This window comes from Dermochelys coriacea, chromosome 15 (assembly GCF_009764565.3).
Source record: "Dermochelys coriacea isolate rDerCor1 chromosome 15, rDerCor1.pri.v4, whole genome shotgun sequence".
Lineage (NCBI taxonomy): Eukaryota > Metazoa > Chordata > Testudines > Dermochelyidae > Dermochelys > Dermochelys coriacea.
The window spans coordinates 14,740,506-14,765,301 of NC_050082.1; the positions used below are offsets into that span (position 1 = coordinate 14,740,506).

At 44.8% G+C, this 24,796-nt stretch overlaps 1 protein-coding gene across 2 annotated transcripts in view; it reads left to right on the forward strand.

Annotated features, from left to right (window-relative positions):
- Positions 1 to 3,147: 3,147 nt before the first annotated feature.
- PPM1F (protein phosphatase, Mg2+/Mn2+ dependent 1F) overlaps positions 3,148 to 24,796 on the forward strand; it is a 34,462-nt gene continuing 12,813 nt past the window's right edge. The window contains exons 1-2 of one of the 2 annotated variants that reach the window (XM_038373306.2): positions 3,148 to 3,606; positions 23,785 to 23,915. In XM_038373306.2, coding sequence (XP_038229234.1) covers positions 3,431 to 3,606; positions 23,785 to 23,915 — 307 coding nt within the window. In that variant the 5' untranslated portion in view covers positions 3,148 to 3,430. The remainder of the gene's footprint in view (positions 3,607 to 23,784; positions 23,916 to 24,796) is intronic. The other variant, XM_043498209.1, reaches the window with a different exon arrangement.

The window sequence follows — 24,796 nt, forward strand, 5'->3', positions numbered from 1 at the left end:
CAGGGGTGCATTCGGTCACATAGATACTTCTCCATTTTTCTGTCAGAGGAGCTAGTAGATGAGGATGAAATTCAAAGTAATGGTTGATAAGTCAACTGTATTAATTAAAGTAAATAATTAATTAATTAAAGCTGGTTGAGAAACAGGAGGGAAAAATTAAACTGTGATACATGGCCAGAAAGAGTTAAACATCCTGCAAAATAAATAAATCCTCAAAAGACATGTGGAGGGATAATGTTTGTGGTTTTGTGTATTTACATATGTATGAGTAGGGTCGACAATGTAATCAACAGCCCCTGTCTATGCTGTATTCTGATAGTTCAGAGATCAAAAGAACATCCTAGCATTTAAATTCATTGTAAACACAGGATATCTCGGTATTCATCTCTTTTTGAAATATACTGTGAAAGGTGGAGGAACAAGCAAATTGCCTTATGTAATTCTATAGCGAAGTACGAATGATGGAGCGCCTTCAAAGTCATCCTAATTACCTTTTGTTCCCAGAGGAACTCCCAACTTGTCAAAGAGGACATGAAATTGTATTAAAGATCCTTAGGTCCTGATTCTGTCATCTCAGATCTGCTTGAGGTTTCATACAGGGGAAGCTTAGCAAAAGGACTGAAATCCCAGTCCTAAGCTGGAACACCCTGCAATGATGTTGGACTATAACTAAAGACTATTTCCGAAATAACTCTTTGCAACTACAAAGCTCACCATGTCTGCTATTTACAGGTTTCAGAGTAGCAGCCGTGTTAGTCTGTTTTCGCAAAAAGAAAAGGAGTACTTGTGGCACCTTAGAGACTAACAAATTTATTAGAGCATAAGCTTTCGTGAGCTACAGCATCCGATGAAGTGAGCTGTAGCTCATGTCTGCTATGAATCTGAACCTCAATGAATTGAACTCATGTCTGTATGTATATCGATCTTTTAACCATATTCTTTTGTTTTTAAATAAATTTTACCTTAGGTAATAAGAATTGGCTGTAGTGTGTATTTGGGTAAGATCTGAAACATTCATTAACCTGGGAGGTAACGTGTCCGATCCTTTGGGATTGGTAGAACCTTTTCTTTTATATGATAAAGATTTTCAGGAATCTTCATCGTATTTGACTTGGTACCTGGATGGAGGCCTGAGGCTGGATCATTTTAAGGGAACTGTGTTTGGACTTCTGAGTAACCAGTGAGGTAATTAAGAAGCCGTTTTATGCTTTCTTGGTAAATCTACATATTGGAATTTCCACCAGCTTTATGGAGATTGTCTGCCTCATTCTTTGCAGTTCACCCTAATTGAGTGACCACAGCTGGCCCCCACTGGGATCCCAGTCACACAAACCTTTTAAAAATAGTTTTACAAAAATAATTTCAAACGTTGAAAAAATTGATCACCTCAGTAGCTGATTTAAAAAAAAAACCCAAACATTACTGAACGATTGATAAATTTTTCCTCTTTTTTTGTTCAAATTCTGATGTTTAAATTGTTTGAAATTATTTATTATAGACTAGATCTGCTGCTGCCCCTTCTGTTGGACTATTTAATAGAACACTTTAAACCTATTCCAAAATCCTATCTCCTGGTCACGCTGCCCTCATTAACATAGTAGCGGAGAGGATACAACTAAACATGGAGACAGATGGCAGAAACATGGAAATACAGAGGATCACATGGTTCATTAATGGAATACATAGGACTGAGTTGCTTAAGCCCCAGTCTTGCGAAGACTTACGCACATGCTTACGTTTATGCGGTGACTAGTTCCATCAAACTCCATGGAACTCATGTGCTTAAACAGCTGTGTAAGGCCGTGCAGTAGAGGTACCTTATTTCCTTGAAGATGTGGCAGATAACCATTTTGAAAAGAATCACTTGCGGGGAAGGAACCTTCTCTAGCTGAGAATGTGAGTGTTCTTAAAGCCCATGTTTATTATTTCAGTGGGAATGGAAGCCAATGTTGGGATATGAACATCAGGGCTTGAAAAATTTCCTGAACACCTGGTGTGCCAATGACTAAGCGAAGATGAAATATACCTATGTTGCCTCTAACCCACAAAACGATGCACCCCCCTGAGCCATACATATTTAGTTAACAATACGTGTCTTAACTCCCACTCCTAATCATTAGTCATTTCTGTCCCTGTAACCTGATGGATGTATCTGCCCCTTACAGTATGTTAGGGGTGAGCACCAGGCCCTGTGCTCTAGAGGGGGAGCATCTGCCTAGCAGGGTCAACGAAAGCTCAGTTGTGCGGCAGTATCCTTAGGCTTGGGGGAAGACTCTTACTTAGGGAGGGATAGCTCAGTGGTTTGAGCATTGGCCTGTGAAACCCAGGGTTGTGAGTTTAATCCTTGAGGGGGCCATTTAGGGATATTGGGCAAAAATTGGGGATTGGTCCTGCTTTGAGCAGGGGCTTGGACTAGATGATCTCCTAAGGTCCCTTCCAACCCTGATATTCTATTCGATGAAATATCTAAAGCTTCCCTTCCTGCCTACTGCCCGGGATTGCTATGGGAACACCTCGGCCGCCGCGCTAAGGAACCAGAATTTGTAGCCTGTGGACAATTTCCCCTGTCCACGAGGAATTTCAAAAGAGGTAGGGCAGCCCCAGGGTCACCTACTGAGGCTCTGGGCATGGGCAGGCACGGGCAGGAGCCCAGGGAGCCAGTTGCTAGCCTGCTTTCCAGTGAAAGGTTTGATCCAGTCCTGTGCTCTGTGCGGGCAGATCAGCGTTTTCTGGTGGAAAAGGGTCAGGCAGCCCGGGCCGCGGCTGGCCATGAGGGTGGGTGAGGCATTTAATAAATCCTTGGCAATATTTTGTTTCTTTGATGGAAATATTGAAAAAGGGGAGGGGGGGGGGGAAAGGTTCTTGAGGTGAGCCCCTCCCCCTCCCCACCCCCGTGGCTCTCCCTGGTCCTTGGCCAGTGCTTAATTTGTAATGAGAGCGGTGCTGGGGCTCAAGCAATTTTTTACATTCGTAGCTGGTGCGGCAAGCCCCGCGGGGGGGTGGGGGGGGGTGCTGTGAACAGCCCTGCCCCGAGGGGCCGGGGCTCATCCCTGGCAAGCCAGGCTGGCGCAGACTAAGCCCGGGCCTTGGCTGAGCCGCAGCGGGGCCGCTCGCTCTGGGTAAACGCCCCTCCCCCCCCCCCGTGACGCCAGCGCTCCCCTCCCGCTTCGCGCCCATTCAGCTCGTGCGGCCCCTCCAGCAGCTCCGGCCCGTCCCCCAGGGACCCCCCCCCGTCCCCCGGCCGGATGGCTCCTGGCCCCGCCCCCGGAGGCCCCGCCCCTGGTCCCTCTTCCGCCCGCCCCTTCCCTGTTGCCCTTAAAGCCGCCGTCACGGGCGGTTGGTGGCCTCGCTCCCCCCCCCCCCCTCCGGCGGCGGCGCGTGGGGCGCCCTGCTCCAGGCAAGGCGCCTGCCGCGCCCAACCAACGCGGCCATGGCCTTGCCCGCGGAGGCGGCCCGGGGCGTCCTAGGCTCCCTCCTGCGGGACTTCCCGTCCCCGCTGGGCCCGCAGGATCCTCTGCCCTGGAGCGCGCAGGGCAGCGCCGCCCTCAGCAGGGCCGAGGCGCCGGGGGAGCTGGCCGAGTTGGCCAGGAGCTTCCTGGGCAGCAGGTGAGAGCGGGCGGCGGGCAGCTGCGCCTGTCAGCCGGGGGGGCTGGCGGGGGAGGGGAAAGACAGTAGAGCTGGGGGGGGCTGGCGGGGGAGGGGAAAGACAGTAGAGCCGGGGGGGGCTGTGCCTGTCAGCTGGGGGGGGCTGGCGAAATATAGTAGAGCGGGGGGGGCTGTGCCTGTCAGCCGGGGGGGCTGGCGGGGGAGGGGAAATATAGTAGAGCGGGGGGGGCTGGCGAAATATAGTAGAGCGGGGGGGGCTGTGCCTGTCAGCCGGGGGGGGGCTGGCGGGGGAGGGGAAATATAGTAGAGCTGGGGGGGGCTGTGCCTGTCAGCCGGGGGGGCTGGCGGGGGAGGGGAAAGACAGTAGAGCCGGGGGGGGCTGTGCCTGTCAGCCGGGGGGGCTGGCGGGGGAGGGGAAAGACAGTAGAGCTGGGGGGGGCTGTGCCTGTCAGCCGGGGGGGGGCTGGCGGGGGAGGGGAAATATAGTAGAGCTGGGGGGGGCTGTGCCTGTCAGCCGGGGGGGCTGGCGGGGGAGGGGAAAGACAGTAGAGCCGGGGGGGGCTGTGTCTGTCAGCTGGGGGGGGGCTGGCGGGGGAGGGGAAATATAGTAGAGTCGGGGGGGGCTGTGACTGTCAGCCGGGGGGGGCTGGCGAAATATAGTAGAGCGGGGGGGAGCTGTGCCTGTCAGCTGGGGGGGCTGGCGGGAGAGGGGAAAGATAGTAGAGCGGGGGGGTCTGTGCTTGTCAGCCGGGGGGCTGGCGGGGGAGGGGAAAGACAGTAGAGCCGGGGGGGCTGTGCCCGTCAGCTGGGGCGGGCGGGGGAAGACAGTAGAGCGGGGGGGGCTGTGCCCATCCGCCGGGGCGGGGGGGGGAAAGACAGTAGAGCGGGGGGGCTGTGCCCATTAGCTGGGGCTGGGCCAGGGAGGAGACAGTAGGCCTGGAGAGGGATGGGGAGGCTGTGCCTGCCAGCCAGGAGATGGCTGGGGGGACAACGATGCCTGTGCCTGTCAACCGGGGATGAGAGGCAGCTGTGGCCACTGTGCGGGAGGGGACAGAAAGGAGGGTGTTGTGACCACTGGGGACGGGGGCTGTTAAGTAATGTGGGTGTATGATTGGGTGGGTTGGTGCAGAGGAGTGAGGGGCTGTACCATGTCTCTTTTCTTGTGCCCATGGGTTGGGGCACATGCTCTGTTTTCGGGAAGCATTGAGTAACTGATTCTCTGCCCTATGCAGTGCTGAAAGCTGAGCCACGTGTATTGCATGGACACTTCCAACTTTACATGGTAAGGTTGGGAGATCCTGTGTCCATGGTGCCTGTGCAGGCCTGACAATGCTCCTTAAAGTCGTCTGGGGCATGAATCAGAAAGATGGTCACCCCATAGTAAGCAGTGAAACTGGTACAGAGTGACAAAGGTGTGCAGAGCTCCATTGGTGTAACTGCAGAGAGTGAAGCTCCATGCATCCAAACAGGAGTAATGGCAAGTCTAGGATAGGAAAATGTTGCTAGCACCTGTTAAGTTGCACTGGTGTTCACCACACTGGGAGCTTTAGGTGGACTTGCATGTGTGATTAGACTTGCTCTGAGCCAGGTTACATGAAATAATACACCAGCATCCTATTTGCATTAGGATTCCTAGTGTTGCTAATGTCTGTGGAACTTAACAGGTGTGCGGGATGGTAAGAAATCTTCAGAAAACATCTCTAACTTTGACAGGGCCCTTGCTATTGTTATTGTGCTATCTACTGCTTGAATTGGACTAAGTTTAGAGATGCTGTTTTGAAATCTAATTAGCATTAAAAAACCAAAACAAATGTAAACACAAGGTTTTTTAATACATGTGCTCCTCTGACCCCTGCCAACTTTTGTGATTTTTACAGTCTCATTTTCTTTTTAAAATGTTTTTCTTTTTCCTTTGTGACAGATGCACATAAATGGGGGAAACTAAAAGTCCCAATCCTCTAGCTAGATTTAAGCGGGTGAGCCCGCGATTTCAGAGTGGGTCTCAGTGGGTGCTGTGTTCTACCCGGGTGTAAATCCAGTTGCAGGATCAAGGCCTAAATGATTGACTCGGCATGGAACACAGCTCACTATGCACAAAGGGCTGTCAAATGCACAAAATAAACTGAAAAAACACAATTTTTCAGATTTACCCAAGCTGACTGCAATTGAAGTATGATACTTCTAACTAGAATAGATACACAAATTTAGACAAAGTTGACATTGCAGTTCTTAATAGCTTGCCATTATAAACTTATGCTGCTTTGATGATCCTACATCACAATTTCAAGGGAAATATTTTTTTCACCTTGATTCTAGTTGGTGGAGGCTCCTTCTCATAGATTTTAAGGCTTGAAGGGCCTATCATGATCATCCAGTCTGACCACCTGCACATTGCAGGAAACAGAACCTCCCCCACTCACTCATGTAGTAGGCCCTTTAACCTCTGGCTTTGTTGTTGCTTTATAATTTAATCAGTAAATGATGATTCTCTATCCAGCGAGAACAACCACATTATTTTATTGATGTAACCCTTTGACGTCTGATTTTATTCCCTCCCATTGTCTGTTTGCCTGTTTGTTACATTCTGTCTCTGGTAAGCACTTCAGAATAGGGACCATATTTGATATGTTCTGCAAAGCACCTACCACACTGTGTGCTTTATGGAAGGTAATAATTACAGGGGACTTGCAGAAGAATATTGTGGATTTATGTAGATCTTCACAGGTCTTCTAAATAAAAAGATGGCTTTGTGCAGTCAAAGCAGCTAGGAATTAATGAAGTGAAGAATGAGAGAAAATTAAGGTTGCTTCCATTTAGGTACACACACCTCCTTAACATGTGTAAACTGTGTATCCAAATTTCAGGTGGGTATTTGGGGGTGGTGGGATGACATTGGGTAGGGTTTTCAAAAGCGTCCAGGTCATTTAGGAGTACCAGTCCCATTGACTTTCTTAGCAACTTTTGCTCCCAAGTCACCTAGGTGACTTTGAAATTCACACCTATTTGTTCAATGACATACCCAAGGCCATAAAAGTAATCTGATTTGGGACTATCCTGGCCCCATTGTATTGCTCTGACCTCTAGACTTGTCTCTTTGACAAGTGCAGTGATTTTATTTTCAGCACTTGAGTGCATAAAAAGCATAGCCTTGAAAGGATGTAAGTTTTCTCTGCAAAAGTCAAACATTTTAACATAATCTTTTAACTGTTTTAAAAAAAAATGCAACTACAATATATTCCTTTAATATCAGTGCCCTAAAACTGCAATTGTCAGGCTATTATGGCTGGTGTATTAGATTCATACTCTTGAGCTTTCCAACACCAAAAATGCAAATTAAGTCTCCAATTAAGGTCAGAAATGAAAAGTAATGTAGTGATCTCAAGACAGTCCTCATTTATGAACTTGTAACTGAACTGTCTTTGATCAGAGCACTGTTTAATGAAAGTGTTGCATTTTAAGTTGGATCTGAAATACATGGTGTGTGGTGTGATTTCTAGACTGTTAGGAGATTAGAGTGGTTTTGGATGTGCACTTTATGCATCCCACTAATGCATGGTGGTGCATGTCTTGAACAAACACCCAGCCAACTAATCACCAAGTGAACCAAGATGAAGTTCCTAAAAGGAATTCTATGCAGGAAAAAAGAGCTCTCTGTGTTTTGGTCACCTGAAAAAGAACTAACATTTAGGAATTGGGGCTTCCGCTAGTTATAGCTGCAAATTCAGTACCGTTCTTGTGTGAATCATTGAAAGTGGAGAGTCCATGCTGCTTTTGCTGTGCTTTCATCCTATCTGTCACTCATGCTGTTTACACAGAAAGGAGCTTTCCCTGTCAGTAGCAGAATTCTTCACATACCTGCCCTCCAGCCACTTGTGATTACACAGCCTATGTCTGAGAGTTCCTTGAGTCCCACAAGCTCATTCTAATATCTTCCCCCCTCCCCCCCCCCAGCTTATTTATTCCTGGTCTACTGCTAGAAAAATTATAGAATTATAACGTTTAAAAACCAGTCGGAGAACACTTCAATCTCTTTGGTCACTCGATTACAGACCTAAAAGTGGCAATTCTTCAACAAAAAAACTTGAAAAACAGACTCCAAAGAGAGACTGCTGAATTGGAATTAATTCACAAACTGGATACAATTCACTTAGTCTTGAATAAAGACTGGGAGTGGATGGGTCATTACACAAAGTAAAACTATTTCCCCATGTTTATTCTCCCCCCACCCCCTGCCCTACTGTTCCTCTGACGGTCTTGTCAACTGCAGGAAATGGCCCACCTTGATTATCACTACAAAAGGTGTCCCGTTGTGTTGCCACCTCTGCCGCGCCCCCCCCCCCCCCCCCGCTCTCCTGCTGGTAATTGCTCACTTTACCTGATCGCTCTCATTACAGGTTTCAGAGTAGCAGCCGTGTTAGTCTGTATTCGCAAAAAGAAAAGCAGTACTTGTGGCACCTTAGAGACTAACAAATTTATTAGAGCATAAGCTTTCGTGAGCTACAGCTCACTTCATCGGATGCATTTGGTGGAAAAAACAGAGGAGAGATTTATATACACACACAGAGAACATGAAACAATGGGTTTATCATACACACTGTAAGGAGAGTGATCACTTAAGATAAGCCATCACCAGCAGCAGGGGGGGGAAAGGACTCCGAGAGACTACTGAATTGGAATTAATTTGCAAACTGGATACAATTAATTTAGGCTTGAATAGAGACTGGGAATGGATGAGTCATTACACAAAGTAAAACTATTTCCCCATTGTATTTCTCCCCCCCACCCCACCCCCCACTGTTCCTCTGATATTCTTGTTAACTGCTGGAATTAGCCTACCTGCTTGTCATCATGAAAGGTTTTCCTCCTCCCCCCCCCCCCTGCTGTTGGTGATGGCTTATCTTAAGTGATCACTCTCCTTACAGTTTTCAGAGTAGCAGCCGTGTTAGTCTGTATTCGCAAAAAGAAAAGGAGTACTTGTGGCACCTTAGAGACTAACAAATTTATTAGAGCATAAGCTTTCGTGAGCTACAGCTCACTTCATCGGATGCATTTGCATCCGATGAAGTGAGCTGTAGCTCACGAAAGCTTATGCTCTAATAAATTTGTTAGTCTCTAAGGTGCCACAAGTACTCCTTTTCTTTCTCCTTACAGTGTGTATGATAAACCCATTGTTTCATGTTCTCTGTGTGTGTATATCAATCTCTCCTCTGTTTTTTCCACCAAATGCATCCGATGAAGTGAGCTGTAGCTCACGAAAGCTTATGCTCTAATACATTTGTTAGTCTCTAAGGTGCCGCAAGTACTGCTCTCATTACAGTGTGTATGGTAACACCCTTGTTTCATGTTCTCTATATATAAATCTCCCCACTGTATTTTCCGCTGAATGAATCCGATGAAGTGAGAGCTGTAGCTCACGAAAGCTTATACTCAAATTTGTTATTCTCTAAGGTGCCACAAGTACTCCTTTTCTTTTTGCAGATACAGACTAACATGGCTGCTATTCTGAAACCAGAAAAATTCAGAGAGACAAGGCAGCTGTGTAACAAAGCAGAGTAGATAAAAATGGCATAGGGACGCACAACACGCTTCTTCCTTGGGGAACGCTCTGAAAAATCAGAAATAACTCTTTATTAAAGGACAGAGTCCTTTCATTTTGTCTCCTGCCTTTCCATAGAGGGCAAAAAAGTGAAGCAGGAAGTCTCATGCAGCATTGCTTAGGCACAGTACAGATAAGTCTAAAATGCCAGATATTGGGTCCCACTACAAAAAAGAAGTTTTGCCATTCAGTTTGTGCTCTTAGAGTGGATGCAACTCTTGAACCATAGGTGAAAAACATAACTCATTCCCAAAACGGCTGCCATGTGGTGGAGGTGGTAGTCCAAATATTTGCATATAAGGGCAGAGAAATTATTTTTTGGAAAAGACAGAAGTTTGTGGACACAGGGCTCTACCAGAGGAAGATTCTGGCAGCATTCAGCCTCATTTTTCGTAATCTAATCAAAGACCATAACTAAACTCTCTAGACTGATGGTTTCATACAGTCTCTCTCACTCCTCCTCCCCACCATATTGAGACTTTACACAATAAATCATAGTATAGTTTTAAAGGGTAAAGAATCACAATAAGATTTTCAAACTAAAAACCAGCAGAACAAATGGGGAAGACAAGGAAATGGCATGGGAGGAGAAAGAAAGGAAAGGGCTCTAAAGGCCATAATTTAAAAGAGAGAAAAAGCTATTAGATTCATTAGGGTTTTTGTTTAAAAGTGGTGAAGGCTGTCTGTAGTCAAGGATGGGAGCAAGTTACGGAACTTAAGATCATCACAACATAGATCCAGTCACCTGCTGCTGTAAGATGATTGTCAGTACAGATGCTTATCAGGAATAGGCTCTAATATAGCCAGTCCTACCACTGTTAGACTTTAAGAAAACAGCAGGGTCAGTTTAAAGCTTCGTGGTCGTTCTTGTCTTCTAGTTTGAGCTAGAATTATACGAGAAGGTTTTGTGTAGTGTCAAATTTTGGCACTAAAATATCCAACTTCTGTGGTGAAGAAGGGTCTTCTAGGTGATCAGACTGCAGTTTGAAATGATTATCACTACAAAATCATCACCTTGATTATCACTACAAAAGGTCCCCCAGCTCCCCCTGCTCTTCCGCTGGTAATAGCTCACCTTAAGTGATCACTCGGGTTCAGTGTGTATGGTAACACCCATTGTTTCATGTTCTCTATGTATATAAATCTACCCACTATATTTTCCACTGAATGCATCCAATGAAGTGAGCTGTAGCTCACAAAAGCTTATGCTCAAATAAATTTGTTAGTCTCTAAGGTGCCACAAGTACTCCTTTTCTTAATACAAACTAGGTATCCTTTAGAGCGCACCGGCTGGATCTGCACACAGCAATAGAGTACAGATCACACCTTTCTGGTGTGCTTTGCTGCACCACATAGATAAGCCCAGAATTCATGGACTGGCAGCATCCTTGTTTCTTGAGATTGCGTCCAGTGTTGCTGTTTATCAATCCAATATAAGGAAAAACACTTGTTGCCTCTGGAGGGAGCTGTATTCGGACATCCACCAGTACGAGAGAGGTTTCTGTGGCAGGGCTTTTGAGAGGAATGAGTGGAAAACTAACTGGGATTTTTCAGGTTCTGCAAGGGACTCTGGACCACCAGTTTTGCAGATTGTGGTGAAGAAGCAGCTGGCTAGCTCAAGCCCAATCTAACTCTTGCTCTCAATATGTGCTGTTGTCTTTATAGATGGCACTATGAATAATAGTTTTATATAGCTCTGTAGTTATGCACAGCACTGAGATTGTGCAGTCTGAGGCATTAATCTTGTAAAGACTTGCACGTGGGCTTAACTTTATATACTGTGATTAGTGGGATTTAATTCAACAGGATTGTTTGCATTCTGCCAAGTTAAACACATTCCTAAGCATTTGCAGAATGAGAGCTTGTGAGAGCTTAAAAATTCTACAAAAAAATGAGTATTATTTATTTGAAATGTATTTCCAGGTAAAAGCCACCTTCCATGAAGACTTGCAGAAAATGGGTCAATGCATAAGGAATCCAGAAATGCTTTCCAGTAGCTTTAAAAGTTTTAATTAATCTGAAATTTTGTTAATTTACACATACAAGAAAGTAAAGTGAAATGTGTCCTCACCTAGTATAGAAATGTTCCAGATTCCCTTTTCAAAGGAGCTGAAATTTATTAGAAGATGGTGGCTCTTCGGTTACATACAATATAAAACACAAGCAGGCTTCCTGTTTGAAGAGACTCTACTACAATAATTGTTGTGAGACTCCTCCTAACTTCCTATTTTGACTGTCTCCCCAACTGCCAATGCCTTTCTGACTCTTCTTTTTTTTTTGTTTTTGTTTGTTTGCCAGTACACATTCACCACCCTGTTGATGGTTTTCAATAAATGTCAAATATTTCTGTTCTCAATAAGTGTTTGTCCTCTCTCTCTTCACTTCAGTTAATGTTAAATTTCTTTTCCAGGCATTCTGGTTTCAGAAAAACACTTTTAAAAGGAAAATCTAAATTATTTTGATTTTTGCCTCGAGATTAATTGTGACACCGGTTCCACTATATCACAGTAACGCTCTGATCCAGCATTCCCATTTTTCAAAGGGCACATTATGTGCTTTTTATCTATTATTTCACCTTTTTCCCATTTCATCCCAATTTATTTTCCCTGACAGGGAGCCAAGTATTACTCAGAGATATGCAGATTGTCTTCTGTGGGAAGTGTCTGAGAGGAAAAAAATAGTGCTGCCATACATCTGGTACAGAGTACAGTTGCATTGGGGGAGAGAATAACTGGAAGTGCCTGGAATTCTCAGAACTGGAAATAAGTCTTGGGGCAGGAAGGAAAATTATGCTTCTGACACTTGAAATCTTCAGTCCTTGTGCAATGTGAGCAAAATTTTCAAAAGCACCTAAGTTACACTAGGACTTAGGATAGGTGCTTTTGAAAATTTTACCCTATGTATATAAACTGAAAGTCAATAAATAGGCTTCATTAAGCTTTTAAATACAAGATGGATCCTAGTCACACTTGTGGTTTAGTCTTGATTAGCTTGTGATGTCTACAGAATCCTGGAATGTATTCCAGTGACATTATTTTTTAAACTAATTAATTATATTTTAAATCCATAATAAAATCTACTGCTTTAGGCCGGACTGATAGAGCTGCCTATTAAAGTTGCCTGACACTTCCTGTTATAAGCAACTGAAAACAGGATCTTTCTTACAACTTTGCCAAATCTTAAGCATTCGGGTTGATGTTTTCCATGCTGGGTGTCTACCTCAGGATGGATGTTTTGGAAAACTTTAGCCAAAATGGTAAAGCAGTTTCCAAGAATGAGGCTAGGGAAAAATGTTTTCCCTATGTTAAGTCCAGAGACCTTTTCTTTGAAAAGCTGTAGCACCCCCCATTACTTGGTAGGAGGGACTTGAAATTGGGCAGGAGAGTGGTTTTTGTGTTTGGGCTTCTTGCTGTCCCCATGAAAATCTGCCCACATTTGGCCAAAGTATAAGCCTGTGAAAAATTGCACATGCTCTTTAGAGGGGACTTAGATTTTAGCAGTTAAATTCCCTAAAGAGCCAGTGCACATAACTTTAACGCACGGCAGAGCAGGACTTTTCCTGCAGTTGGAGCTCTGGGCTGCTGAGAGCCATATTGTGCATCAGAACTGAGAGCAAAGATACTGTCTCTTCCTTGGGTTCTCAGGGCCAAACAGCACCCCCACCCCCCAATGCTGGGCCCAGGTAATGTGGAGGAGGAAGCTACCTGATCTGAATGCAAAGAGGAGAAGAGTCAGACCTATGCAGGGAGAGCAGATTGGGACAAGGAGCTTGAAGGGGAAGGGGGCTGTGAGCTGTGGGTGCGGGAGGGGAGGAATAACTGTGACTGTCTGGGAAAGGAACTGGACTTGGAATCAGGGAGAGAAATAGGATCACAGTAGCTCTGGGAGCCAGTAGGAAAGGGAGGGGTTAGATGCACTGGCTGGGCAATGAGACTGGAGCTGAGAAGCATATGGACAAGGGGAAGGAGGTCATGTGGGGAGAGGTGATAGATCTGATGAGGAGCCAAGGTGCAGAGAAGGAAGAGTGTGATAAGGAGCTGGAAGGTTGAGAGGGGAACTTGGGATGCCTGGGCAAGGAGAGTGGGACAGGAATTCTGGACGAATGAGGTAAGGACTTGCTATGGTAAAAAGAGTATATTAAAAGAATGTTATTCAGGTTGTAAGGCAAGCACTCAACAATTAGGAAATGTGAGAATTAAGGTTGTCAGTATTTGCTTTTGTGAAGTATGTATATAAAGAGAAAATGATTTCTTGTCCCTATCCCTCCCCTGAATCCTCCTTACTGGCTCCTTCTCATATCTCCTTTTTTTTGGGTGATGCTGGTAACTTTTTTTTTTTTTGGACACAACCTCTTCTTTCAGTAGCACTGTGATCCAGTAGTTTGTGTGTGTGTGTACACACATGCACACACACACAGTAGTGCAAAGTATTTAGCGACATTACAAATATCTTAATGAAATATAGTGGGCGTACCAACATTGTTTTCACAGCAAGCCTTTAGAATAAGAGTGACTCATCCAGGAGTTACAGATTGTTGGTGATGTCTCACGTGAAGCATGACTTTACAAATCATTCTTTCTGTATTTGGTGGGAACAGCTGTACTCTGTAGTAGCATGATTGAAGGAAATCATGGGATTAACAAATGGCTGCCTCTTTCAGAAACCCCATTGTTCACACTAATCAATGGTATTGTTAGAATCAGAAGCATCTTTTTAGAGTCCTGCACACAAGATGAAAATGACATAAATGGTAATGTGATGTCATTTATTAACACAGCTTGCTAAAGTAACCAGTGCATTTGCAGATCTATACTACGGGGCTAAGTCGACCTAAGTTACCTGAATAACATTGCTGGAGTTGACATACCTTAGGTCGACTTATTGCGGTGTCAACACTGTGCTGGGCTGACGGGAGAAACTCTCCCATCAACTTGCCTTGTGCTTCTCGTTCCGGTGGAGTACCGGTGACGATGGGAGAGCGATTGGCGATCGATCTAGTGGGTCTTCCCTAGACCCAAGCTTCGATGCCCCAGTAAGTGGAGACAAGCCCCAATAGTTTGTGACCAATGAAGCAGAATTTTGCCTTGGCTGCTTCCACTTCAGACTTGCAAAGTTAACTTTTTTTTTTATTGCAGATGGTTCATCCATATGTACTAAAATTCCTTTTCCACCACAGCTGGGTTGGGATTAATACAATTATAGTGAGTATATTCGTATAAACCATTATTGTATTCCCTCTGTCATCTTTCAGACTGGTATCTTTGTCATGATAAGATGGAAAAGTTCCACATCAGAACAGCTATGAGATTATCAGTTTTGCCAGATGAAATGTTCAAAAGTCACTTCAGCCACGTTATGTTTTCCAGCTTTTCTCTGCAAACATGAGGACTAGAAACTTACTTCCATTTTTAAATGGAAGTGGAAATCTCTGCTAATCGTATGCTTTCAGGGGATTTAAGTATAACATCAAATATCATGAGACTCATGATCACGAGAGTTGGTAACACTGGATATTGCTTGTTTAGGAGCTCTTGTTTGGATTAAATCTGAACGCATGTTTGCATGATATCAGGAGACCAGCATCTAAATTGGAGACGCTGTGCTGTTTTCTGTTGGGACCAAAAAAAATATCTTAGGGTATTGGGATTGCCATCTTAGATCAGTGGCTTTATCATAGTCCAGCTTTCCCCCATTTCTCAGGAATAAGTTTAGCTGGTTTCTGCACCAGAGTTCTTTATGTACATTTGATGGCTGGCAGCAGGTAGACTGAGCTGTGTAATATTTCCATTCTTGTCCCCACTCAACTTTGGTCTGTGGAAGTTGAATAAGAATTTTGCCTCTGGTAATGCTATGCTTATGTTCATGTATTAAATAGAAATACAAAATAAATTATGATTTGCATCAAGAGAAGAGCAGATTGCTAAAAAGGATCTCTGGTCTTGGTAGACACAATGTAATATAAATGCTGGTGCCATCGAGCCAAGTAAGTTGCTAAATTCTATCAATTTTTCTATGTTTAGTTTGATTTCATTTCTGTTTTAAACACACAAAAATGTAGACCATTTGTCCATCTCTTTTTAAATTTGGCATGGCTCAAGCTGTTGCTGTGCGTGATGTGCTGACCACTTCTTCCCTAACTAGGAACAGCTTTCCAGGCTGGCTGATGCCATGCTTAACAAGGCCTTTGGATATGGTCATGGAAAACTGCAGAGTTCAGCTGCAGCTGTAATTTCTTGCCCCCTACCTAGACCCAAATGTTTGCCTGTGTCATCTTCTGAAACATGCTTACTGCTGAAGGAGTTGGTGGCAGGACAATACTATAGAACTTGATACTGACAAAATAATGCATAATTGAGAGCTCCGCACAGAGTAGCCCTCATCAATACAGGTAACTGGCTTCTGGCAAACTTGACCCATGGCAAGTAGAAAACAGAAAATAGACTAGACAGCTCACCTAAGAAGTGACCAATGCACTGTGAGATTCTGTAAACTGCCAGAAGTTGTGTAAAATAGATTGATTTATTTTGATCCTTGGAAAAATTAATTCAGTTTTCCACTTGTAGAATTTGCAGGCTCTGCTCCAGTAGTTTGTATGAAATAACTCTGCTTCTGTTGAAATCGTTATCTTAATGTTATATTACACTTCTGAACAGTACCATTTAGTTCGTAGCCATGGATGGGTGGTTGTCTTGGGGCAGGGCTTCTACTGCAGAGAAGTCTCTACATGCATCTGTCAGGTACAATTTTGAACATTCCCAAGGGGGAGGGGATGTTTCTGAGTTAAGAGAGCCAACGCCCATGTGACTCTTTAAAAGGTTGCATCTGACTCAGATAATTGAAATGAACATAGAATATCAGGGTTGGAAGGGACCTCAGGAGATCATCTAGTCCAATCCCCTGCTCAAAGCAGGGCCAATCCCCAATTTTTGCCCCAAATCCCTAAATGGCCCCCTCAAGGATTGAACTCACAACCCTGGATTTAGCAAGCTAATGCTCAAACCACTGAGCTATCCCTCGATACATAGCAATTTCTCTGCCCCACACCACTTGCCTTAAGGCTTGGGCTTCACTTTATGGCTCACAGAGAGAAGGTTAATAACAGATGTTACTGGGTTGTTGTTTTTTTCCCCAAGGAGTTTTATAATCTCTCAACCCCTTACTGTGATCAATAACCTGTCACCATCTAGGACTTGGAATCAGACTTCTTCAGTGAGAACTGTATTCCCCATGGAATTGACTCAGCAGCGAATGGCTGAGGTGGGAAGGGTGGGGATTGTTTGTCTCCTCCTCCCCAACATGTTATGTGTGTTTGAGTTTTGTTGATCTTGCTCTTGGGGATGAAGAGGGAATGGTGGGTGGCTCTTTAGTAGTATCTACTTTAGTAGTATCTATAAGGCTGTTATCAAAATATAGATATTTCAGCCAGCAATAATAGAGATTCTGAAGATCAGACCCTGAAGTCTAGTCTTTGACAGTTTTTTGTCAGAAAAGAATCGTATGGTGGTTATTTTATTTTTCCAGCTGGATGAAAAACATTCTGAGAGAAGATGAAAATTCTATCTTAAAATCCCTCATTCTCCTCCTTTCCCTGTGTGTTTTAAAGATCAGGAAAACATTGATCACAAAAGTCAACAAGTGGGCTGCTGAAATTGTGCAGTAATTGTTTTCTGTCATCTAAGAACGTTCAACTATTCTCTTTTTGACTGATGTTTGTATCTTGCCTAGTGCAATAGGGCTCCAACCTTAATTAGGGCATTTGGGTGTAACCACAATATAAATAAGTAATGACCATTAGAATCACTTGAATGAAAATGTTCTGCAGTTAATTACAAGGCAGGACGGGGAGGAATATTTTTATTAAAGGCAGCTTTTGTTTCCTAGACTATTTCTGACCTGGAAATGCTGTCACTTCCCTTCCAAGCAGAGAATCCATCTACACTTTTTCAGACTGCCCCTGCCAATCTTCTGTTCTCTTAACAAAAACTTCTATCTAATATGTTTAGACTTTTATACCATGCTCATCACAGCAGTATTAGTGTGACTCCATGTAATTGAACATATAGAATGGCTCCATATGAGTTTCTTGGACTATGGCAAGTGGCCAGCATACCATTCTCTGATGTATATGTCCATTAAATCAGTAGTTCTCAACCAGCGGTCTGGGGCCCTTAGGGGGTCTTGAGCAGGGCCAGCATTAGACTTTCTGGGGCCCAGGGCAGAAAGCTGAAGTCTCACTGCATGGGGCTGAAGCCTAGCCCGGGGTTGAAGCTGAGACCTGAGCAATGTAGCTTCATGGGGCCACAGGCAATTGCCCTGCTTGCTACCACCTAACACCACCCTGGCTTTGATAGGCAGAAAACCAGTTATTGCGGCACAGATGGGCCGTGGAGTTTTATAGCATGTTGGGAGGACTTCAGAAAGAAAAAGGTTGAGAATCCCTGCATTAAACTTCACAGGTACAATCGGGAGCCTCTTATCTGTCTGGTCGTATAACAGAGATGATCTTCTGAAAGTATCACATGGGGCGATTGAGACGGAGGAAGAATCTAAACTAGATTTTTAAAAGAGCCAGGAGGACTTAGGGCTTTAGGTATTGATCAGTCTTAGCAAGTCCTCATGCCACCACCTACCAAGTTGTATAGAGCTTGTTTTTCCCTGTATAGCACACCAGAGAACAGCTGTTCAGAGTCTGCCATCTGTTGCACAATTCTCAGTCCTGAAGCAGCTGTAATCTGTGGGCACAGAGCAAAACAGAAGGTCGGTATCATGTGCTTTCAGAACCTTTCCAAAGGTGTCATAATTGGGGCAGTGACTCTGGAGAAGATAGCTATAGTCTGCATACAATCGAGGATCTGCAATAATTATCTGTAGATATCCGCGGATTTGCAGGGCTCTACACTGGGGGCCAGGCTGAGTCTCTGAGGCATCCCCCCTGCCAGAGCCCAGCTGGGGCCAGCCATGTGGGCTGCTGTGGGGAGTCCTCGCGGAGTTGCAGACCCTCCACCTGCCCTTGCTGGGCAGGGAGCCTGGAGGGCTGGGACATGGCTGGGGGCTGCTTTCAGCTTCCCCCTCCCCTGCAGCTTCCCAGCTGGGCTCCATGCTGGTGAGGGTGAGGGGAGACCTGTGGAGCTGCCCGGGTCCCCACAGCTGCCCACCTGGCTCCTACCATGGCTGGGCTGTGGTTCTGAGCCGCCCCCCGGCCAGAGCTGGGGTGGGGAGCTGGGGTGGGGAGCTGCGGCGGACCTTACACCCGCCCTGGGTAGGGGGCCCAAGCAGCCTGCTGCCCAGTGTCCCAGCCCCCTGCCCAGGGTAAGTGGAGCGATCCAGGCTCCCCACAGCTGCCAGCGCGGCTCTCGCAGATCTGGCGCGGGGGGGGAGTAGCGCCAGCCATGGTAATAGCTGGGTGGGCAGCTGTGGGGAGCCATGGCGGACCCTCCACCTGCCCTGAGCTTGGGGCCCGAGCAGCCCCCTGCCCAATGTCCATGCCCCCCAGACCCTCTGCCCAGCATTTTCTAGAAGACAAAACAAGACAGATACACATACAAGAGAGAAGAGAAAAGAACAGCAAAAATACAAAATGCAGCTTCTGTCTCTGGTGTTCTCTTGCAACTTCACTGCTGGAAAAACACTGGCACACACATTTGTCTTATTGGCCACTCAGACTTGACACATTTGTACCAGCATTGGGCTGCTTGGGGCATTGCTTTTAGCTGCCTCTTTCGCAGGCTTACAGCAGTATTGCAAAATATGCAGGCTTGCCTGACTAAACCAGACACTGATTAGACAGAAAGAAAAAGGAGAGAGAGAGGACACATTAGGGGACAAGGGAAGGAGACAGTCTCACATCCCAGGTTGTGTTCAGGATTTAGCCAGAGCCGGTGGATGGGGTGGTGTCATCTGGGTCCTTCTCTAGGGCCTGGTCTGGTCAGGATGTGTCTCAGGATTAGGATGAAGAAGGTCTGGGGTCCCTGGAGACGGTGGGGGGTGGCAGTCTTGGTGGTGAAATGTGCTCCTTCTCCTTGTCTAATCTTTCAATCAGCCTGCATTGTGATTTTCCCTTCTGCTAATTTTCATCTCTCAAAGTCTCTTTGCTTTTTAAAATTCCCCAAAGGGATGGGTGGAATAGCCAATCTCCTCATTATTTTGTCCACCAATAGGTCTAATTTCTGACATGCCAGTTTTGGTCAATTGATTTCCAGTGCTCTACTCCTCTTGTTTACCAGTCATACTACTCAAGAACAGTGTTAAGATTATCCGTAAAACCTTTTCAGTTTAAAGTAATTGTCTTTCTATCTCCTTGCATCTTTTCTTAAACAATTTTATATAACAGGTCATTGTGACAACTTATGAACTGTCATTCACTTTTTACAGTGGAGCTTACAATTTAAATTGTAAACCCAGTTATCACAATAGTCCACCTCCTGTTGAACCTGCTGAATTAGTCATGGTTGATACCAGGGATCTGTAGCCCAGGTTCTCCTGGTCTGAGTGTGTAAATTGCAAATTCCACCCTTAGAGGTAAAGGCCTGGGTCCTGGCCATGTGGGGTGCACACAGAGAGAGCATCCCTGCAAAAAAAAAAAACAAACAAAAAAACAGCAGGTGTAGCCTACCAAGGGACCGTGAACACAGGCACCCAATTCCTCCTCTTCTAAATCAGTTCCTGTTCCTCCATACTATCTCTCTCCCATGAGAAGAGAGACAGATTGTAACTGTCCATTGCTCCCTTCCTCGGTTAACCAAAAAAATATATATTTTTGTTTAATCTTCTGCTTTGGAGCAGGTGGGACTGGAGCCTGTTAATATCTAATTTGAATCTCAAACACCATTGCCATGCAGGTAATTTCATATGAGCTAAAGTAAAGAGGAGGCAAGGTAGATAGTCAGCGTCACCTTGATCGATTTGGTTCATGTTGTTGTAGCCAGTCCTTCAGCCACACACTGGCTAGGCTGTCAGTGGCACTGGACATCAGATCAGCATAGTGCACCAAAGCCCAGCACAACCTTAGAGATCCATTAGCCTCCCAGATAGCTGGGATTACAGGCACGCGCCACTGTGCCCGGTATGGTAGGTAGTGCTGCTAGTAAAACCCTATAAAATGTAGCTCAGAACATCTAGGTTCGTTTCAGGTCTAAAAAGGACACTGCAAAGCTATTTTTTTCCACATCTCACTTGGCAGTGTCCTGCTCTGCTTCCTGAAAATGCTAAGGAATCTTCAGTGGATTTCCTTTTGGGAGCTGAGTGGTAATTGGCAAGAATGGAAGGATGTGACATGTTTGTAATTCTTTTCCTTTACTCGGAGGGCAGAATCTACCAAGAATGTTGCACACTTCCTGTGATTAGATGTCTCAGTGAGACTTGTGCATTACAGCATTTCCTGTGCTTTAAAGTTGTGTCTAGGGTCCAGCCCATACTGAGCCAAGGCTTTTGAAGGTAGAACCCTGCCTAACGTGAAACCAAAGTATTGAACACTATTCTAATGTCAACTAGAAAACTGGGTTAGCTGTCAAATCCAATTCACAAGGCACCATAGGTAAGTTTGGAAAAGATCCTTAACTGTGGCTCTTAAAGGCCATTAAAGTATACTGTGATTTCTCTTCTTGTTTCACCCATTTTCTTTCCTGCTGTTTTCCTCATAATATTTTCTGTTTCCATCTCTGGAGATAGAACTTATATTGACGCTTAATCATGATACAAACACTTGCACTATTTCTAGGCTAAGATAAAAGATGTGATGCTAGAATATCTTAGGTAACATGTTCTAACTAATACGTTTGAAATATCTAATGTAGACAAGCTATCTGGATGAATGAAAGCTCAGATGGGAGTATAGGCTTTAACTTGACCTGCCTAGCACAGGTTAATGTATATGCTACTTTGTCTAGACTAGACATTTTAAACATGTTAGCAGCTTTACATCATAGGCCTTGTCTACACTACTGACTAAGTCAATGTAAGTTACGTCGCTCAGAGGTGTGAAACCCCCCCTCCCCACCCACTCAGAGCAACATAACTTACATCGACTTAGCATGGTGTAGACGCTGCTTGATGTCGGCGGGGGACACTCTGCTGGTCACATAGCTTCCACATCTCATTTATATGGAGTAATTACATTGATGGGAGAGCGTTCTCCTGTCCATGTAATGTGTCTTCATTGGACATGCTAAATCGGCACCACTGCATGACTTCCTCATGCTATGCCTTGTTCTGCAATGCAGAGACTAGCTGGGCAGCTGACAGTTGCTGAAGCATTCTTGCACTCATGTTGTATTGAATTCTCTTCCTTCCTCCTTCCCCCCCCCCCCCCCCCCCCAAAGATGCAGCAGCTCAAAAGGGGGAGAAATAAAACATTTTCAGCTTAACACTTTCCTACTGCTGTTGCATTTCTACGTAGGTTGACTGCATTTCTCATCTGCAAGGTGGTTTTGAAAGGTCGAGTTGTCCATTTTGTCAGCGCAGTCATGCTAACATATTCCTAGTAAGCAGATGTGCTTTGCTTTTGTCTGTTTAGATTGGATAGGAAAACAAAGACCTTTTCAGGCTTAACCATGCACTAAAAGAAATGGCAAAGTAGCTTCTAGTTTTGACAAGAAAGCTTTGAAATGAAAGGAGGACTGCAAATATGCTTGTGTGTGTGTTTTGGAGTACTGAAGTCACTCTCAAATTAAAGTAGGATGTCGCTGCTACAGAACATTGCATAAAACAAGGTTGTATATTAGCAGCCAGCTGACCTGCATGAAGATTTGTTTGCTGTAGCAGGAGGCACACATGGCCATGAATGCTTGACAAAGTCTGCCTTTCAGCAAGAATTTTTGAAATACAGTAAAAGCTGTTTTATCCAGCATGTTGGGTGAATGGGGGGGTGCTGGTAAGTGAAAAATGCCAGCTATATAAGAGGAAGGAAGATTTGGTGTGGGAGGGGGCTCAGGGTGCGGATCCGGGGGGCACTGCACCCTGCCCCTGCCCCGAGCGCTGGTTCCGCACCTCCCATTGGCCAGGAACCACAGCCAATAGGAGCTGCGGGGGTGGCCTCTGCAGATGGAGGCAGTGCACAGGTTGCTGCTTGTGGGGAGCCACCTGAGGTGAGTATCCCCCAGATATGGGACCTTGCACCCCCTCCCAAACCCCCCCAACCCTTTGCTGGCCCCGTGCCAACCAGACTATAAACTGGACTTTCAATGAAGATCAGAAGTGCTGGTTTATAGAGATTTCCAGTTGGTGAAGGGCTGGATAAAATAGCTTTTACTGTACATTTGAGCTCTTAGCACCACTAGGAACTATACATTTTCTTTTAAGATTTGAAAACTGGGGTTTGAATCTTTATAGAGCATTTATTACGTTAAAGCCAGCCACTTTATGCACGCCTTCCCAAACTCATTCTGGGAAACCCCGCTCCCACCCAAACCTGTCCTTGACCTGATCCAGATGGCTTACCATTTTACTTCTTTGGATGCAGTGTTAATATCCTGTTGATTTCCAGAGACTCTCAGAGCCATGTTTGAAATCCTGTGTTCATGAACTTCTTCATTCCCAGTAATGTTTTTATTTCACTGCCTCTCCTCCCAGAGATCCTCAATAGTGAATTCTTGATACCTGCTACACAGATATATTACATATGAAAAGATTATTTTGCAGTCACACAACTTTAAAGTTGGAACAGGCTTCCCTTGAATCTGCAAATTTATTATTTAAAGGCTTATCACGAGTCTCTTGTGTGTATCATATAACACTCTCTCTATGCATGTACTATATCTGTTTAAAGCCTAATCCCCAGTGGCCACTCTTTTCAGTTCCACTCTGCACGGTTTTGTGGAGCCTTCGCTCAGAAGAACCTGGGGACTGGAATGGTAGAGGCAAAACATTCCAACCTCTCTCTGACCTATGCTGTGCTAAGATGTTACACTTTGCACAAAAATTCAGTCACCTTTCCCTTCACCTGTCCAAAGTGTATTGGAGCTCTAGATTCTATGTGTTTAGTGATGTGCACATACCATACACTTGGATTCTAATATGCTTTGTATATCACAATGGATAATTATCCACATTTCAAGCAAGAAATCAGCAAAAACCCACCAAAAGAAATGAGTATTGGGGGTGGGAAGGTGAATAACTCCTATCATATCTGTTTAAAAATAAATAAAACAAGGCACACAGTGTGAGAAGCAGAGTGCCTGAGCTCAGTCCTACAAGGCTCTGTAGGTAACAGTTCCCATCACAGAATGCAAGAGCACAAGATGCAATCTGTGATTGAAAGAGTTAAAAATGAAGCAGCAGTTCGAAATCACACTTCATGCACCTCCTGCCCCTGCATTCTCAAGGGAACTGCTATCTTTGAATCTAAACTGAGTTTAGAGACTTATAAATGTCTTTGTAGTCTGCAAATACTGATAATACTAAAGTGTGACACTTGTTTTCAGTTGTCTCTGGAGACTATTAAAGTTACATCCCTGACCAGGAGTCACAATTATTGGTAGCTGCTAGGGCTTTCTAACTTTTTGAGCCATGAGGTTGCTGACTTCAGGAAGGCCACGGTTCAGTTTAAATTTAATACAATATTTCTTTTTTTCTTTTCTTCGCATCAGGAATGCACCGCCGCCTCTTGCAGCATCTTTGATCCACGCTGCAATTGACAAAGTGCTACAGACTGATCTTTCTGTTTTTAGAGAGCAGAGTGTGGAAGAGGAGAAAGAGGGAGACCAGAGGAAGTTCACCTGTAAGTATAATATTCCTCTATGGATTTCCACAGATTGTCTGTTGGAACACTTGTAATTTGAAATACTTCCTGGAATACCTGGAGGGATATTTTGGCAAGCAAATAGGGAGGAGAGCATTCATCACTCTTACAGAATGTGAGATGAAGGATGACTTTGTGGTCAAGGTGCAAGCATGGAGTCGAGACCTGAACCAAGACTTTCAAAACTGATTAGTGATTTGGGGTGCCCAATAAAGGGGTGTGATTTTTCCGAAACTGCTAAGCTACCTACTTCCTGAAAATCAGAGTTGAGTCACATTGGAAGGAGTAACTGCACTCTAGCTCTTTTGTTGCTAAATGAAGAGATTTCTGTGAAGAGTTGATTGTCAGTCTTTCTTGAGGAGTTAACCTTTTGTAATTTTGAAGTGCATTTGTTTCTTTACATGAGTAACCTTTTCAATGATTAGCTAATGGTAGTCCATTAATGTGCCTTTTCAGTCCACATTGGAATCAGTGGAGTCTCTACTATGCAGCTACATTAAACATCATAAGTGCAACCCATTTAAATCTTTGAGCATGTCTGCCCACATGCAAGGTCAAGATGACAGCACCTATGGTCACGCTTGAGCCTGCAAGTGTCAAAACCCCAGGCCCTTACATTTGGTGAAACAACTACCTGAAGGGGCAAGGTGTTCCAAAGAGGACGGAGCTCGGCTGTTCTCGGTGGTGGCAGATGACAGAACAAGGAGCAATGGTCTCAAGTTGCAGTGGGGAAGGTCTAGGTTGGATATTAGGAAACACTATTTCACTAGGAGGGTGGTGAAGCACTGGAATGGGTTACCTAGAGAGGTGGTGGAATCTCCATCCTCAGAGGTTTTTAAGGCCTGGCTTGACAAAGCCCT